Source organism: Salmo salar, chromosome ssa29, assembly GCF_905237065.1.
Source record: "Salmo salar chromosome ssa29, Ssal_v3.1, whole genome shotgun sequence".
NCBI lineage: Eukaryota > Metazoa > Chordata > Actinopteri > Salmoniformes > Salmonidae > Salmo > Salmo salar.
Window position 1 is genome coordinate 33,889,366 of NC_059470.1, and position 18,225 is coordinate 33,907,590.

The 18,225-nt window shown below is 42.8% G+C and overlaps 1 protein-coding gene across 1 annotated transcript in view; it reads left to right on the forward strand.

The window, feature by feature from the left end:
• The first annotated feature begins 2,415 nt into the window (after positions 1-2,415).
• The window catches only part of LOC100286462 (guanine nucleotide exchange factor VAV3), a 174,144-nt gene continuing 158,334 nt past the window's right edge, over positions 2,416-18,225 (forward strand). The window contains exon 1 of the mRNA XM_045710531.1: positions 2,416-2,991. Coding sequence (XP_045566487.1) covers positions 2,788-2,991 — 204 coding nt within the window. The 5' untranslated portion in view covers positions 2,416-2,787. The remainder of the gene's footprint in view (positions 2,992-18,225) is intronic.

Here is an 18,225-nt window from a genome sequence, read left to right on the forward strand (position 1 = left end):
AGAGGGCAAGTTGTTCAGGATTATATCTAAGAGGGTGCCCATGGTTACAGATTTCGGGTTGTACCTGGTAGGTTCCTTGATAATTTGTGTGAGATTGAGGGCATCGAGCTTAGATTGTAGGACGGCGGGGCTGTTAAGCATATCCCAGTTTAGGTCACCTAACACTACGAACTCTGAAGATAGATGGGGGGGCAATCAATTCACATATGGTGTCCAGGGCACAACTGGAGGCTGAGGGGGGTCTATAACAAGCGGAAATTGTGAGAGACTTGTTTCTGGAAAGGTGGATTTTTAAAAGCAGAAGCTCAAATTGTTTGGACACAGACCTGGATAGCCTGCAGAGTTACGTCATACTTTATCTTCAGTAGATTGCAACTCCGACCCCTTTGGCAGGTCTATCTTGTCGGAAAATGTTGTAGTTGGGGATGGAAATTTCAGGATTTTTGGTGGCCTTCTTTAAGCCAGGATTCAGACACGGCTAGGACATCCGGGTTGGCAGAGTGTGCTAAAGCAGTGAATAAAACAAACTTAGGGAGGAGGCTTCTGATGTTAACATGCATGAAACCAAGGCTTTTACGGTTACAGAAGTCAACAAATGAGAGCGCCTTGGGAATAGGAGTGGTGCTGGGGGCTGCAGGGCCTGGGTTAACCTCTACATCACCAGAGGAACAGAGGAGGACTAGGATAAAGGTACGGCTAAAGGCTATAAGAACTGGTTGTTTAGTGCGTTCGGAACAGAGAGTAAAAGGAGCAGATTTCTGGGCGTGGAAGAATATATTCAAGGCATAATGAACAGACAAGGGTATGGTAGGATGTGAGTACAGTGGAGGTAAACCTAGGCACTGAGTGACGATGAGAGAGGTTTTGTCTCTAGAGGCACCAGATAAGCCAGGTGAGGTCACCGCATGTGTGTGTGTGTGTGTGTGTGTGGGGGGGGGGTATCTAAGGCATATTGGGCAGGGCTGGGGGCTCTACAGTGAAATAAGACAATAATAACTAACCAAAACAGCAATAGACAAGGCATATTGACATTAGGGAGAGGCATGTGTAGCCGAGTGATCATAGGGACCAATGAGTAGCAGTAGGTGAGTCAGGGAGCCGTTTATTAGTCGCTACTACGCGTGGAAAGCTGGAGAACGGCGATTCAGACAGCTAGCAGGCCGGGGCTAGCAGATGGGACTTTGGCGACGTCGCAACGGAAGAGCCTGTTGAAACCACCTCGGACTATTACATCGGTAGACCAGTCGTGATGGAATGGCGGGGCTCCACGTTGGCAGTAAAGGGTCTAGGCCAATTGGCAAAAGCGGTGTTGTAGCCCAATAATTAGCTGGTGGACCTCGTCGGCTTGCCGGGAGATGGGCCTAGCTCGAGGCTAACTGGTGCTTACTTCGGGACAGAGACGTTAGCCAGGAGTAGCCACCAAAGATTGCAGCTAGCTAGCTGCGATGATCCGGTGTAAAGGTTCAGAGCTTGCGGTAGGAATCTGAAGATGTGGTAGAGAAAAAGCAGTCCGATATGCTCTGGGTTGATATCGCGCTGTGCAGACTGGCAGGTATTGACCGAGCTGAGGTTGGCTGGTGTCCGAGTTAACGGTGAAGACCGCTAGCAGTGGCGTTGACGACGATTAGCTGGCTAGCATCTGATGGGGGTTCCGGTTCTAAAGTATAAAAATAGCAGATCCGTACCACATTGGGTGAGGCGGGTTGCAGGAGAATATATTCAGTCCGTAGATGGAAAGTGAGATTAAAATATATACAGAAAAAAAATAGGAAAACTATATTTATACGGGACAGGACAAGACAAAACACACGTCCGACTATATTGTCCAGATACTGGACAATATAGTAGATAATCTGTGCCTATATTGACCTGTGGTGTAGAAAAACAATAAGGCCCAAGGGGGTGTGGTATATAGCCAATATACCACGGCTAAGGGCTGTTCTTATGCACGACGCAACGTGGACTGCCTGGATACAGACCTTAGCCATGGTATATTGGCCATATACTACAAACCCCTGAGGTGCCTTATTATAACCAACAAAAATTATGTTTTGTCATATCCTTGGTATACAACGGCTGTCAGCCAATCAGCATTCAGGGCTCGAACCACAAAGTTTATAATAAAAGTTAGCTTGCAGAAAAACATTGTGCATAAGGTAAGTACCAAAGCACCTTGGCATGGGAGGCAAATGCAAAACCTGCAGAAGAGGGAATGTAAACCAGGGAAAAACTACCATCCCTTGTGCCCAATAAAAAAAAACACACAACTCTCCCAAAAGCAAAAAAGTTTGCCAACCATCCCTTTTATGGACCCCTCCTTCCCAGTAAATGTCGAACTGTCCCTTATGAGGTGACAACGCTAATATCAATGTAGTAGCCTAACGCAGTGTACACGGAACATTCTGTATGAGTGGCAAACGGAAGAGGAGAGGCTGGGGGTGGTAGTTTTGCCCCGTGGACAGAGCAAGTGAGAGAGGGAGAGAGAGCTAGGGAGGAAGAGCGCACGGACAGTGTTGCCGTTACTGTCAGCGGATGGAAGAGTTCAGTCATCAATGGACAGAGTACACGTAGCCTACGGACAGTAGCCTAGCGTCTTCCAATTTACTTTTATTTCTGTTATGAAACGGAGAGAAGTAGAATTAAATCCTGCTACTATACCTAGTTTCGTTTTCATCGTTTATATGACAAATTGCTGAATGGACACAATGTTGTATTAGTGCGTTCTATTGATTATTCTCCAATAGGATTCCTATTTGTCGCGTAAGATTTGTTTGATCTCAAACCTAAATGGAGTATTGGAGGCAGTGCGCGTTATGGCTGATCAACTGCAAGGTGCTTCCACCCGACCATCGGGTAACATGGGAGTCTGCTCAGGTATTCGACCTGGCTCAGACCCTCCGAGATGGAGTGCTCCTGTGTCAACTTCTCAACAACCTCCGACCCCAGTCCATCAACCTCAAAGAGATCAACCTCCGACCTCAGATGTCACAGGTATGATAAAAAAACGTGTTTACAATTCACTGTGACAAAGTATAACGCTTCAAATGGCCTACTAGGCAACTCTACTATGCCCAGATCTTCACGCATCTAATGGGGTAAACACAATAGCAAAATTAAATACTTTGCTCTGCACAGATGGAAAACCTGTTGTTGTCCGTTTCAATCACTTAGTTCGCAGTGAACTTGGAAATTGTGTCATATCCTCGACAGTGTTATTTCTTGTCAACAAGGGAAGTATTATTATTTTGGTCTCTCAAAGAAAAGCTGTAGTACTGTTATGTGAACCCGCAGATCCGCTCTTGCCTGCTCTCTATAGGTGATGAGAGTCTGTTCAGCTGGAGGTAGAGGAGTTACTGTGAGGCTTTACCAACACGAACTAAACATACTGGCAGACAGACAGACCTAACACAGACAGGCAGACAGACAGACCTAACACAGACAGGCAGACAGACAGCGTCACTGTCAGGTACAGCAGCTCCCCCTGTATGCTGCATTATTAAAAACAGAGGCTCCTGCCTCCACTACATTTCCAGGCTCTCTCCTGGTTGTTAAAGACCATCTGCTCCTGTCCTATCCCACACCAAGCCTGTCCTGTCACAGCCGGGCAGATTATAATTTGCCTTCACATCACAGCTAAATCTGTGATTTGGCTCGATGACAAACTGACTAGTTGGAAAGGTGGCATCCTACGAAGGTGCCACGTTGAAAGTCACTGAGCTCTTCTGTAAGGCCATTCTACTGCCAGTGTTTGTCTATGGAGATTGCATGGCAGTGTGCTCGATTTTATACAGCTGTCTGCAAAGGGTGTGGCTGAAATAGCCGAATCCACTCATTTGAAAGGGTGTCCACATACTTTTTTATATATAGTGTAGGAACTCTATCACTGTAAAGCTCACAGAGAGTTCACTAATAAAATAATTCTACAATCCCGATGTCAATATGAAATGCTTCAAAAATAGTTCTGTAATCAAGTTTGTTTTTAAAATGTTCAATGTCGACCAATGTCCTGAAGTCAAGTGGACCATTACCATGACAGAAACTCAAACAAATTGATGAAGGATTGACAAAACATGTCAGCCTGGGGTTTTGAAAGAGGAAACTCAATGGTGTTGGTAGGAAAAGAAGTTGAGCTTTGTATTACGCTCAGGATTATGCAAGGCCAACGGCTGCAATTAATGATAGAGGGCGGATCATTATTTGTCAGCATCCGCTCTAATTCATGGCATAGTGCCACACAATGTAGCAGGAACTGGGTTGTGTCCTATACTTATCTTGCGAACACTGTTATTTTTACACATGGCTTGTTAGATGCATTAGCCATTTTCTGATTCGATAAGGATGGGGCGTCAGCGTAGCGTAGTGGTTAGAGCGTTGGACTAGTAACCGAAAGGTTGCAAGATCGAATCGACAAGGTACTGTCGTTCTGCCCTTGAACAAGGCAGTTAACCCACTGTTCCTAGGCTGTCATTGTAAATAAGAATTTGTTCTGAACTGACTTGCCTAGTTAAATAAAAATACATATGAAAAAAAAAATATAAAAAACACATCCTGTACATGAATTCACACACAGTAGTAGTACATCACTAAAGCAAATATGGTTAATATTTACAAATCTGCTCAGCCTACTTTCTGTTAATTGTAGACCAAGAGTATATGATATTTCTGTTCCTAGGCTACAAACATATTCATACAACATGCTGAGTGTGAGGGGGCCAATTCCCTTTAGTTGTCCATTACTGTCCAACAGAAACTGATCATTTTTTGGGGTTTAAATTGTAAAAACAAATCTGCCCCTGAACGCTCACATCGTCGAGGTGACATTTACATAATGGAGTGTGGGTGGAGTCCACTGTGAATAATTAATGAGTACACAGTGGCAGCAGCTTATTTTATCACTGGTCCATTTACAACCAATGGGACACTAGGCCTCCACTCCCTCAGTGGGACCCTGGGGGCCACGGAGACACCAAGATAAAGGCCTTATAGGGCTCAGAGCACAAAGCACCTGTCTGTGGCATAGAGCCATATCAGTGTGCTCTCTCTGAGGACACAAGGGACTTGGGCCTTCAAAGCAGCGGGCCCTGTGGCTGAATTAGACACGTAATTAAAGCACAATGTATTAGAGCCTCTAAAGAGTTACTTGGACAGCAGTGGAATTTGTGATGGCAGAAGCAGGGCTGGTAAGAGGGACGTAGTGTAGTGTGTGTGTGATTCTCTGATGTGAAGTATGTAGTGTGTAGCGTGTTAGTAGTGCGTGTGTGGTTCTCTGACGTGAAGTATGTAGTGTGTTAGTAGTGTGATTCTCTGATGTGAAGTATGTAGTGTGTTGTGTGTGTGTGTGCGCCTTTTTGGCTGCTCTGTTCAGTCAATACCAATATCAAATTGTTGTTGTTTGTCAGGGTAAGACAATAAAATGCTTCTCTTGCAGAAGAAAATACAACAAAAAACTAAACTAAAACACACTTTGTTGTGACAGGATTTTGCTTCAACCTTTTAACCTGGTGTCTTTTAAGAGAGCAACAACATGAACAAGATAAATTAAATGGAAATGAGGGGTATTGGGCCTTCGTACCTTCTCTATAACACGTTCTAAGGAAAGAAGGGGTATGAATCTGACATCCACAGAATATCTCAGCTTTGGATGTACATGTTATTTTGTCATGAACTGTGTCTGCTTGGAAAAAGGGAAGGAAACTGTGACAGGTAAAATAGAAGTGAGTCTGAAGTGTTTTTTCAAAATGTCTGTGTGAATATTACAACAGGACAGTGTGCAAGTGTGTCAAGTTAGAGGAAGTGTAGATGGCTGCTGGTACTTTTAGGTTCTACCAAAGTGTTTTGGAAGCGGTGGTTTTCCCACATAGCTATGTTATTCCGGCCCAGCTGTGGGCCACATACTTTGTGTTTTTTCTGGCCCAAAGCTGGCTGCATTAAACCAGCTATACTCCCCAAATTACACTGAACAAAAATATAAACGCAACATGTAAAATGTTGGTCCCATGTTTCATGAGCTGAAATAAGAGATCCCAGAACTTTCCACAAAAAGGTATTTCTCTCAAATGTGGATCATCCTTCGGAGCAATTTCCAAATGCCTGAAGGTACCACGTTCATCTGTACAAACAATATTACGCAAGTATAAACACCATGGGACCACGCAGCCGTCATACCGCTCAGGAAGAAGACGCGTTGTGTCTCCTAGAGATGAACGTACTTTGGTGCGAAAAGTGCAAAACAGAACAACAGTGAAGGACCTTGTGAAGATACTGGAGGAAACAGGTACAAAAGTATCTATATCCACAGTAAAACGAGTCCTATATCTACATAACCTGAAAGGCCGCTCAGCAAGGAAGAACCCACTCCTCCAAAACCGCCATAAAAAAGCCAGACTACAGTTTGCAACTGCAAATGGGGATAAAGTTCGTACTTTTTGGAGAAATGTCCTCTGGTCTGATGAAACGTAAATAGAACTGTTTGGCCATAATGACCATCGTTATGTTTGGAGGAAAAAGTCTCAACGTCAACAGTGAAGAGGCAACTCCAGGATGCTGGCCTTCTAGGCAGAGTTCCTTTGTCCAGTGTCTGTTCTTTTTCCCATCTTAATCTTTTCCTTTTATTGGCCAGTTAGAGATATGGCTTTTTCTTTGCTACTCTGCCTAGAAGGCCAGCATCCCGGAGTCACCTCTTCACTGTTGACGTTGAGACTGGTGTTTTGCGGGTACTATTTAATGAAGTTGCCAGTTGAGGACTTGTGAGGCATCTGTTTCTCAAACTAGACACTCTAATGTACTTGTCCTCTTGCTCAGTTGTGCACCGGGGCCTCCCACTCCTCTTTCTATTCTGGTGAGAGCCAGTTTGCACTGTTCTGTGAAGGGAGTAGTACACAGTATTGTACGAGATCTTCAGTTTCTTGGCAATTTCTTGCATGGAATAGCCTTCATTTCTCAGAACAAGAATAGACTGATGAGTTTCAGAAGAAAGTTATTTGTTTCTGGCCATTTTGAGCCTGTAATTGAACCCACAAATGCTGATGCTCCAGAAACTGAACTAGTCTAAAGGCGGCCAGATTTATTGCTTCTTTAATCAGAACAACCATTTTCAGCTGTGCTAGCATAATTACAAAAGGGTTTTCTAATGATCAATTAGCCTTTTAAAATTATAAACTTGGATTAGCTAACACAACGTGGCATTGTAACACAGGAGTGATGGTTGCTGATAATGGGCCTCTTTTTACGCCTTTGTAGATATTCCATAAAAAATTAAATCAGCCGTTTCCAGATACAATAGTCATTTACAACATTAACAATGTCTACATGTTTTTGATCAATTTGATGTTATTTGAATGGACAAAAAAATAGCTTTTCTTTCAAAAACAAGGACATTTCTAAGTGACCCCAAACCTTTGAACGGTAGTGTAATATTCTTGTTCGGTGTATATTCAGCTACTCTACTATTAAATGTTGTATTTAAACAAAACAGAAGAGCAGTTGAGGATAAAGTCAATCAAAAAAAATCAGGTTAATTACAAGTTGTAACATGGAACATGAAAACAAATAAGTACTATAATAAGTACCATTGACTTGAATTGGATTTGTGCCACGGCTGCTAAAACGTGAGCATTTGAAAACATTGGTTAGGTAAACAAAAACAAAGCATGGACTGCTGTCATATCTCGTCCATAGACAGCGTACATGGTAAAGATATTTTGGTAAACTGTCCCCTTCCCATTTTTGTTTTCCCTTCCCCTTCCTGTTTCCCCTTCCCGTGGGAAGCTCACTGGTGTTGATGTGATTCATTGATTTCTGTATTTCATTTCATATTTTTGCAACTGTTCTATTGTATGAAGTATTTCTATGCCCAGTATAGGTAGGAGCAGCGAGACACCAGTTGGCTTCGAAGCCAAAGAATTGTATAACATTTTAACAGAGCACACCATCAGTTAAACGAATAACAATTACTTAATAATAACAATTCCAATAACAATTCTAGCTGGTGTTGATAGGGTTTGTATATAATTCCCAAGCTGCTAAACACATCGTCCCCATCTCTCCCATCACTAACATAGAGAGGCTGCTGCCACATACTGACTCATCTCTAGCCACTTTAATAATTCAAAATTGGATGTAATAAATGTATCACTAGCCACTTTAAACAATGCCACTTTATATAATGTTTACATACCCTACATTACTCATCTCATATGTATATACTGTACTCTATACCATCTACTGCGTCTTACCTATGCCGTTCGGCCATCGTTCATCCATATATTTTTATGTACATATTCTTATTCATTCCTTTACACTTGTGTGTATAAGGCAGTTGTGAAATTGTTAGATTACTTGTTAGATATTACTGCATGGTGGGAACTAGAAGCACAAGCATTTCGCTACACTCGCATTAACATCTCCAACCTCAAATACACCCCTCTCCCAAAGTCCATCATAGAATACAGGTGACGCAACGCTCGTGGCTCGCCTTTTTCTCCCTCCTTCCAGACGCAACCACTTTTTTCACTACCGACTCCACATCCTTCAGATGCCATTTTAGATGTTATCGGATTCTTCCGGAAAAAAACACAAATTGTTGCAATGTCATGCTAATCGCATTGCAGGAAGCTATTTGTGTCGTGATGGGACATTTTGTAATATTATGAGAAATCTTTACCAGTCTATCTCTCCCTCCACCAGCTGGTTCTGAAACATGCGAGGATTTAATGGAGAAAGAGAGTGTCTGATGAATACCTATGTTTTGTTGTGGTGGTGTCTGCTGGGGCCAAGATCTTACATATTCTTGAGGAATCTGGTGGACTAGAGGTGGACAAGAGAAAATAAACTGTTTGATTAAAAAGTGGGTGGACTGTAAAATAAATAAATAAAATGAATGGGAGCTAGGAAAGGAAAGAAGGAAAGGGATATAGGAAAGGAAGTAGGTTATTCAAAAATATAAAAAATTATAATAAATTAAAAAAATGTAGGGATATGAAAAATAAATAAAAGTAACAAGTAATTAAAGAGCAGCAGTAAAATAACAATAGTGAGACTATATACAGGGGGTACCAGTACAGAGTCAATGTGCGTGGGCACCGGTTAGTTGAGGTAATATGTACATGTGGGTAGAGTTATTAAAGTGACTATGCATAGATGATAACAACAGAGAGTAGCAGCGGTGTAAAAGGGGGGTGGGGGCAATGCAAATAGTCTGGGTAGCCATTTGATTAGGTGTTCAGGAGTCTTATGGCTTGGGGGTAGAAGCTGATTAGAAGCCTCTTTGACCTAGACTTGGTGCTCCGGTACCGCTTGGAGTGCGGTAGCAGAGAACAGTCTATGACTAGGGTGGCTGGAGTTTTTGACAATTTTTAGGGCCTTCCTCTGACACTGCCTGGTATAGAGGTCCTGAATGGCAGAGAGCTTGGCCTCAGTGATGTACTGGGCCGTACGCACTACCATCTGTAGTTCCTTGCGGCCGGAGGCCGAGCAGTTGCCATACCAGGCAGTGACGCAACCGGTCAGGATGCTCTCAATGGTGCAGCTGTAACACCTTTTGAGGATCTGCAGCTCTAGCCTTTAGCTCAGTGTGGATGTTGTCTGTAATCCATGGCTTCTGGTTGGGGTATGTACGTAGGGTCACTGTGGGGACGACGTCATCGATGCACTTATTGATGAAGCCAATGAGCCTTTAGCCGTAACCTTATCCTACTTCTCCTCTGTTCCTCTGGTGATGTGGAGGTTAATCCAGGTCCTGCAGTGCCTAGCTCCACTCCCACTCCCCAGGTGCTCTCATTTGTTGACTTCTGTAACCGTAAAAGCCTTGGTTTCATGTATGTTAACATTAGAAGCCTACTCCCTAAGTTTCTTACTCACTGCTTTAGCACACTCAGCCAACCCGCATGTCTTAGCCGTGTCTGAATCCTGGCTTAGGAAAACCACCAAAAACCCTGAAATCTCTATTGCTAACTATAACATTTTCTGCCAAGATAGAACTGCCAAAGGGGGCGGTGTTGCAATCTACTGCAAAGATAGCCTGCAGAGTTCTGTATTACTATCCATGTCTGTACCCAAACAATTCGAACTTCTACTTCTAAAAATTCACCTTTCCAGAAACAAGTCTCTCACTGTTGCCGCTTGCTATAGACCTCCCTCTGCCCCCAGCTGTGCCCTCGATACCATATGTAAATTGATTGCCCCCCCATCTATCTTCTGAGCTCGTGCTACTAGGTGACCTAAACTGGGACATGCTTAACACCCCGGCCATCCTACAATCTAAGCTTCATGCTCTCAATCTCACACAAATGATCAATGAACCTACCAGGTACAACCCCATCTTAAACAAGCATGCCCCACTCAAAAAATGTAGAACTAGGAATAGATATAGTCCTTGGTTCACTCCAGACCAGTCTGCCCTTGACCAGCACAAAAACATCCTGTGGCGTTCTGCATTAGCATCAAATAGCCCCCGTGATATGCAACTTTTCAGGGAAGTTAGGAATAAATATACACAAGGAGGTAGAAAAGCTGAAAGCTAGCTTTTTCAAACAGAAATTTGCATAATGTAGCACTAACTCAAAAAAGTTCTGGGACACTGTAAAGTCCATGGAGAATAAGAGCACCTCCTCACAGCTGCCCACTGCTCTGAGGCTAGGAAACACTGTTACCACCGATAAATCCACTATAATTGAGAATTTCAATAAGCATTTCTCTACGGATGGCTATGCTTTCCACCTGGTTACCCCTACCACGGTCAACTGCCCGGCACCCTCCACAGCAACCCGCCAAAACCCCCACCATTTCTCCTTCACCCAAATCCAGATAGCTGATGTTCTGAAAGAGCTGCAAAATCTGGACCCATACAAATCAGCCGGGCTAGACAATCTGGACCCTCTCTTTCTAAAATTATCTGCCGAAATTGTTGCAACCCCTATTACTAGCCTGTTCAACCTCTCTTTTGTATCGTCTGAGATTCCCAAAGATTGGAAAGCTGCCGTGGTCATCCCCCTCTTCACAGGGGGTGACACTCTAGACCCAAACTGCTACAGACCTATATCTATCCTACCCTGTCTTTCTAAGGCCTTCGAAAGCCAAGTTAACAAACAGATTACCGACCATTTTGAATCCCACCATACCTTCTCCGCTATGCAATCTGGTTTCAGAGCTGGTCATGGGTGCACCTCAGCCACGCTCAAGGTCCTAAATGACATCATAACCGCCATCGATAAGAGACATTACTGTGCAGCCCTATTCATCGACCTGGCCAAGGGTTTCGACTCTGTCAATCACCACATTCTAATGGCAGACTCGACAGCCTTGGTTTCTCAAATGACTGCCTCGCCTGGTTTACCAACTACTTCACTGATAGAGTTCAGTGTGTCAAATCGGAGGGCCTGTTGTCCAGACCTCTGGCAGTCTCTATGGGTGTGCCACAGGGTTCAATTCTCGGGCCGACTCTCTTCTCTGTATACATCAATGATATTGCTCTTGCTGCTGGTGATTCTCTGATCCACCTCTATGCAGATGACACCATTCTGTATACTTCTGGCCCCTCTTTGGACACTGTGTTAACTAACCTCCAGACGAGCTTCAATGCCATACAACTCTCCTTCCGTGGCCTCCAACTGCTCTTAAACGCAAGTAAAACTAAATGCATGCTATTCAATCGATCACTGCCCGCACCTGCTCACCCGTCCAGCATCACTACTCTGGACGGCTCTGACTTAGAATACGTGGACAACTACAAATACCTGGGTGTCTGGTTAGACTGTAAACTCTCCTTCCAGACTCACATTAAGCATCTCCAATCCAAAATGAAATCTAGAATCGGCTTCCTATATCGCAACAAAGCATTCTTCACTCATGCTGCCAAACATACCCTCGTAAAACTGACCATCCTACCGATCCTCGACTTCGGTGATGTCATCTGTAAAATAGCCTCCAACACTCTACTCAACAAACTGGATGCAGTCTATCACAGTGCCATCCGTTTTGTCACCAAAGCCCCATACACTACCCACCATTGCGACCTGTATGCTCTCGTTGGTTGGCCCTGGCTTCATACTCGTCGCCAAACCCACTGGCTACAGGTTGTCTACAAGTCTCTGCTAGGTAAAGTCTCGCCTTATCTCAGCTCACTGGTCACAATAGCAGCACCCATCCGTAGCACGCGCTCCATCAGGTATATCTCACTGGTCACCCCCAAAGCCAATTCCTCCTTTGGCCGTCTTTCCTTCCAGTTCTCTGCTGCCAGTGACTGGAACGAACTGCAAAAATCTCTGAAGCTGGAGACTCATATCTCCCTCACTAGCTTTAAGCACCAGCTGTCAGAGCAGCTCATAGATCACTGCAACTGTACATAGCCCATCTGTAAACAGCCCATCTATCTACCTACCTCATCCCCATACTGTATTTATTTATTTATCTTGCTCCTTTGCACCCCAGTATCTCTACTTGCACATTCATCTTCTGCACGTGTACCATTCCAGTGTTTAATTGCTATATTGTAATTACTTTGCCACCATGGCCTATTTATTGCCTTAACTTACCTCATTTGCACTCACTGTATATAGACTTTTTGTTTTCTTTTGTTCTACTGTATTATTGACTGTGTGTTTTGTTTATTCCATGTGTAACTCTGTGTTGTTGTATGTGTCAAATTGCTATGCTTTATCTTGGCCAGGTCGCAGTTGCAAATGAGAACTTGTTCTCAACTAGCCTACCTGGTTAAATAAAGGTGAAATAAAAAAATAAAAATGTAAAATGACTGATGTGGTGTACTCCTCAATGCCATCGGAGGAATCCCAAAACATATTCCAGTCTGTGCTAGCAAAACAGTCCTGTAGCTTAGCATCTGCTCCATCTAACCACTTTTTTATTGATCTAGTCACTGGTGCTTCCTGCTTTAAATTTTGCTTGTAAGCAGGAATCAGGAGGATAGAATTATAGTCAGATTTGCCGAATGGAGGGCGAGGGAGAGCTTTATATGTGTCTATGTGTGGAGTAAAGGTGGTCCAGAGTTTTTTTCCCTCTGGTTGCACATTTAACATGACAAAACAGATTTAAGTTTCCCTGCATTAAATTCCCCAGCTACTAGTAGCGCAGCGTCTGGGTGAGCATTTTCTTGTTTACTTATGGCAGAATACAGCTCATTCACTGCTGTCTTAGTGCTAGCCTCTGATTGTGGTGGTATGTAAACAGATGAAAACTCTCTAGGTAGATAGTATGGTCTACAGCTTATCATGAGATACTCTACCTCAGGCGAGCAATAGCTCGAGACTTCCTTAGATATCGTGCACCAGTTGTTATTTACAAAAATACATAATCCACCGCCCCTTGTCTTACCAAACGCCGCTGTTCTATCCTGCCAGTACAGCTTATAACCAGCCAGCTGTATGTTGATAATGTCGTCGTTCAGCCATGACTCCGTGAAGCATAAAATATTACAGTTTTGAATGTCCCGTTGGGAGTTTAATTTTGAGCGTAGGTCATCTATTTTATTCTCCAAAGATTGCACGTTTGCTAACAGAATGGGCGGAAGTGGGGGTTTATTTGATCACCTATGAATTCTCATGGCCCCTTTTTCTCCGCCTCCTCTTCACGCAAATCAGGGCAATCTGGGCCATGTGCTTATTAGCAATAAGCATTATCACCTGTAGCCCAATTGGTTAAGCATAGTGCCTATAACATGTGCATAGACTGAAGTGTGGGGTTCGTCCGTCTGCATTTACTCCATTGGACGTAACATCCTGATTCTTATTATTTATTATAATAATTTTATTCTAAATATGAATATATCAATAATTATTCATTATTATTCACTCAAATATATTTGTTTGTTTGTTTCTTTTACAAAGTATGACATTGACCCTTTAAGAGCTCTGTTGCACACCTGTGCTTGAAACTGGTTGTAAAACTGCATTTGTAAAACGATGCCACGCGCAGTTGAAGGAGTAGAGAAATAAACGTCGTAGCAATGTATAACTGGGATCCGCCTTTTTTTTTTTTTAAAACAAAGACCAAAACTGCTTTCAAAACACAGTCTGTTGCGTCCTAAGATGCTGGGTTCTTTTACTGAAGACTCCAAAGCGTACTTATAATAAACGGAACAGATTTATTTAATGTTCTCCTTATTACAGTCGACTACTCTCTACAGTGTCTTCAGCCCAACTCTCCCATACATCGTTAAACTTTTGCTGCCCTTGCATCTCGTAATCCAATCACTTCAATGCAAGAACGGAAACCCCATTATCATTTGTTAATTCAAATAACTCAACCCTTGCATACAAATCCCATTGGCTATTTGCAGCCATTTTACATCTAAACACATTAACACATAGTACATGTTTCAATTCATCACACAGGACATTTGACAAAACTGCTTTCAACAGTGTTTTCCCCCTTGATTGCATAAAAAATTGTTGTGCGTTGACTGCTTGTCACAATACCTTTCACTCCTTTGGCTCTCGCAACTTGAATGAGCCTCGAGAGGCATATTTATCTTACGACACACAACAACAAGCCGACTGGATAAATAGATAAAGTATTCTACTATGGAGTTTTTAGTAGCACTGCGAAGTTACCTCATTGAGTGAAAAAGTCGAGGCTTTGAATGACTTTTCTAAGCAGCTACAGTAAACTAAGCACCACTGTTTTGAGTTGAGCGTTGCAGACTAATTTAATTCCCATCGTCTGAACATCGGAGTGTCATCAACATTGCGTGGGTTTGTCTGTGTTGTTGCCCTCCCATTTCATTTTCACTGTTGGGCCATATACGCCACGCCATCGCAGAAGTAGGCTACGAACACTGCATAGGCACAACATCTGTCCAGTAGTTAATGACACTGGTGGATGAATGGTGGTGTTTGTGGCCCAGAATGAAATGTTATCGGGGTTGGTTTCAGCATTAGCTGCACAACACGGTTTACACACCAACCTACACACACACACAGCAGTAGCAGTACATAAAGGACTCTCTCTTGCAGACCACAGACTGTCCCTGACATGTGACAAGTTAAGGAAGTAAGGAGATGGAACAGAGGAAAGGATTGAAACATGCCTTGTCCGGGCCTGGTTCCAAACTCACTCTGTCTAACTAATTAAACTAAACATGCCTTGTCTGGGCCTGGTTCCAAACCCACTCTGTCTAACTAATTAAACTAAACATGCCTTGTCCGGGCCTGGTTCCAAACTCACTCTGTCTAACTAATTAAACTAAACATGCCTTGTCCGGGCCTGGTTCCAAACCCACTCTGTCTAACTAATGAAATTAAACATGCCTTGTCTGGGCCTGGTTCCAAACCCACTCTGTCTAACTAATTAAACTAAACGTGCCTTGGCCGGGCCGGGCCTGGGCCAAACCCACTCTGTCTAACTAATGAAACTAAACATGCCTTGTCTGGGCCTGGTTCCAAACCCACTCTGTCTAACTAATTAAACTAAACGTGCCTTGGCCGGGCCGGGCCTGGTTCCAAACACACTCAAACTAATGAAACTAAACATGCCTTGGCCGGGCCTGGTTCCAAACCCACTCTGTCTAAGTAATTAAACTAAACATGCCTTGTCTGGGCCTGGTTCCAAACCCACTCTGTCTAACTAATGAAACTAAACATGCCTTGTCCGGGCCTGGTTCCAAACCCACTCTTTCTAACTAATGAAACTAAACATGCCTTGGCCCAGGCCTGGTTCCAAACCCACTCTGTCTAACTAATGAAACTAAACATGCCTTGGCCCAGGCCTGGTTCCAAACCCACTCTGTCTAACTAATGAAACTAAACATGCATTGTCTGGGCCTGGTTCCAAACCCACACACAGAAGTAACCTAACTTAGTAAGTGACCAAGTTTCAAAGTTCCAAGGAGAGTGAGAGATTTGTCAGTGTGTTGGGATACTTTTTCATGATGTCATCGTTACTGATTTTCTTTGTTGACTTTTTGACTCTGAATTCTACTTATTGTCCAAATTCCACATTCACATGTATTTCCATCTCTGGAATGGATTTAGATGTTTTGGTAAATTGTTCTCTGATACATGTAACTACCGTAATTTCCGGACTATTGAGCGCACCTGAATATAAGCCGCACCCACTGAATTAAAAAATATATATTATTTTGAACATAAATAAGCCACACATGTCTATAAGCCGCAGGTGCCTGCCGGTACATTGAAACAAATTAACTTTACACAGGCTTTAACGAAACACGGCTTGTAACAAAAATAAATAGGCTTTAACGAAACACGTCTTATCATCGACTCATTAAGACCAAGCTCCCGTGCAGCAGCTCTATTTCCTTTTCCAACAGCCAGATCAATCGCCTTCAACTTGAAAGCTGCATCATATGCATTTCTCCGTGTCTTTGCCATGATGAGGGTGACAAAATGACTACCGTAATCAGAATGATGGGAAGTTTGAGAGCGCTCGATTTAATCTAAACAGTAAACAAAAAAGTTGTTTGACCTTAACCCATTCGGCAATTTCATTGGTCTAATGAAAGCTTCATGCCGCCAAAAAACTGAGCGTCACAGAATGTGTTTTTTGGGGAAAAACATTTTTAAAGTGGGAAAAATCCATATATTAGCCGCGTCATTGTTTAAGCCGCGAGGTTCAAAGCCTGGGAAAAAAGTTGCGGCTTATAGTCCGGAAATTACGGTGCATATTGTGTTATTATGTCACGCAGACCAAGGCCAGTGACGCCTCTGATTTTTGAAATTCTAACGTTGTTTAGATATAATCATACAGGTTCTCTCGCAGTGTCGTCATGATATGACAAGTAGTATTAATACCCAATTTCATGTCGACATTGGCACAAGTCTTGCCATGGTCATGACATTACAGAAACACAACACACACACACACACACACACACACACACACACACACACACACACACACACACACACACACGCTTATAGAAGTGAAGAGTAATCTTTAACAGACTGGATTTGGATAGCCTCTCTTAGCGTGTGTCATAAATAGAGATTCAATATAGAATATGTAACTCTGCAGAGAGTCAACTGAAATAAACGGCAATGCTATATGAGGAATTAATATATAATCCAATTGTATTATTTTCCCCAAAAGAAGTGAGTCCGATTTGTCTCTAATCAATGTTTATTGCATTTTTGAAACTTACCCAGACTGGTTCATTAATCAGTATTGTACTGAGTGCTTTGTGAGAGCTTTTCGTCAATACTGACATAGTTAGATAGAAAACAGTGGCCGTTGATGATAGCATTTGACTCTATTCTGGTCCATGTCTGATACGAATCAAATCACGTTTATATATATAACGCTGTTTTTTTACATCAGCAGATGTCACAAAGTGCTGTACAGAAACCCAGCCTAAAACCCCAAACAGCAAGCAATGCAGGTGTAGAAGCACGTTGGCTAGGAAAAACTCCCTAGAAAGGCAAGACTTCTAGAAACCTAGAGAGGAACCAGTCTTAGATATCAGATACGTATTAATGAAATGTCTCCAAGTAGGAGTACTGATCTAGGATCAGGTCTTTCCTGTCTATGTACTTTTATGTGATCTAAAAAGGCAAAACTGTCTTTAAAAAACAAAACTGATCCTAGATCAGGACTCAGAGAGAGAGAGAGAGAGAGACGTGGCTGTAGTCTGCAGCACCATTGCAACCTTCACCGTACATTCACCAGTGGGTTCAAAAACAACAACATTGAAAGCCTTCAGCCAAATTAAATGGGCATTCTTTTCTATTCAGCTAAAAGTAGACAGAGAAGTAATAGGAACAGTCGGTCAGGGATGATAATGCAAAGAGCACTTTAGAGAAGCCTTGCGGTGTGTAACCTAGTGTTTCAGTGGTGTACATATGAACAATATTTTATATCAAGTTTCTCCAGTAAGTGAGGATGAGTCTGTATACGTGGCAGCGTAGCCTAGTGGTTTAGCATTGGACTAGAAACTGAAATGGTTGCAAGTTCGAATCCCCGAGCTGACAAGGTACAAATCTGTCCTTCTACCCCTGAACAAGTCAGTTAACCCACTGTTCCTAGGCCGTCATTGAAAATAAGAATTTGTTCTTTACTGACTTGCCTAGTTAAATAAAGGTAAAATGATGCATCTCGTGCTGTGTAACAGTAGGTGGATGTGATACATGACTGCTGTACAAACCAATCTCTTTATAAATACTGTATGTCTGTCGTCATTGTCTTTGGTTGCAGTGTAGAGGGACAGCTAGAAATATATACCTGTGGTGATAATTATGTACAGACACACATGAACAC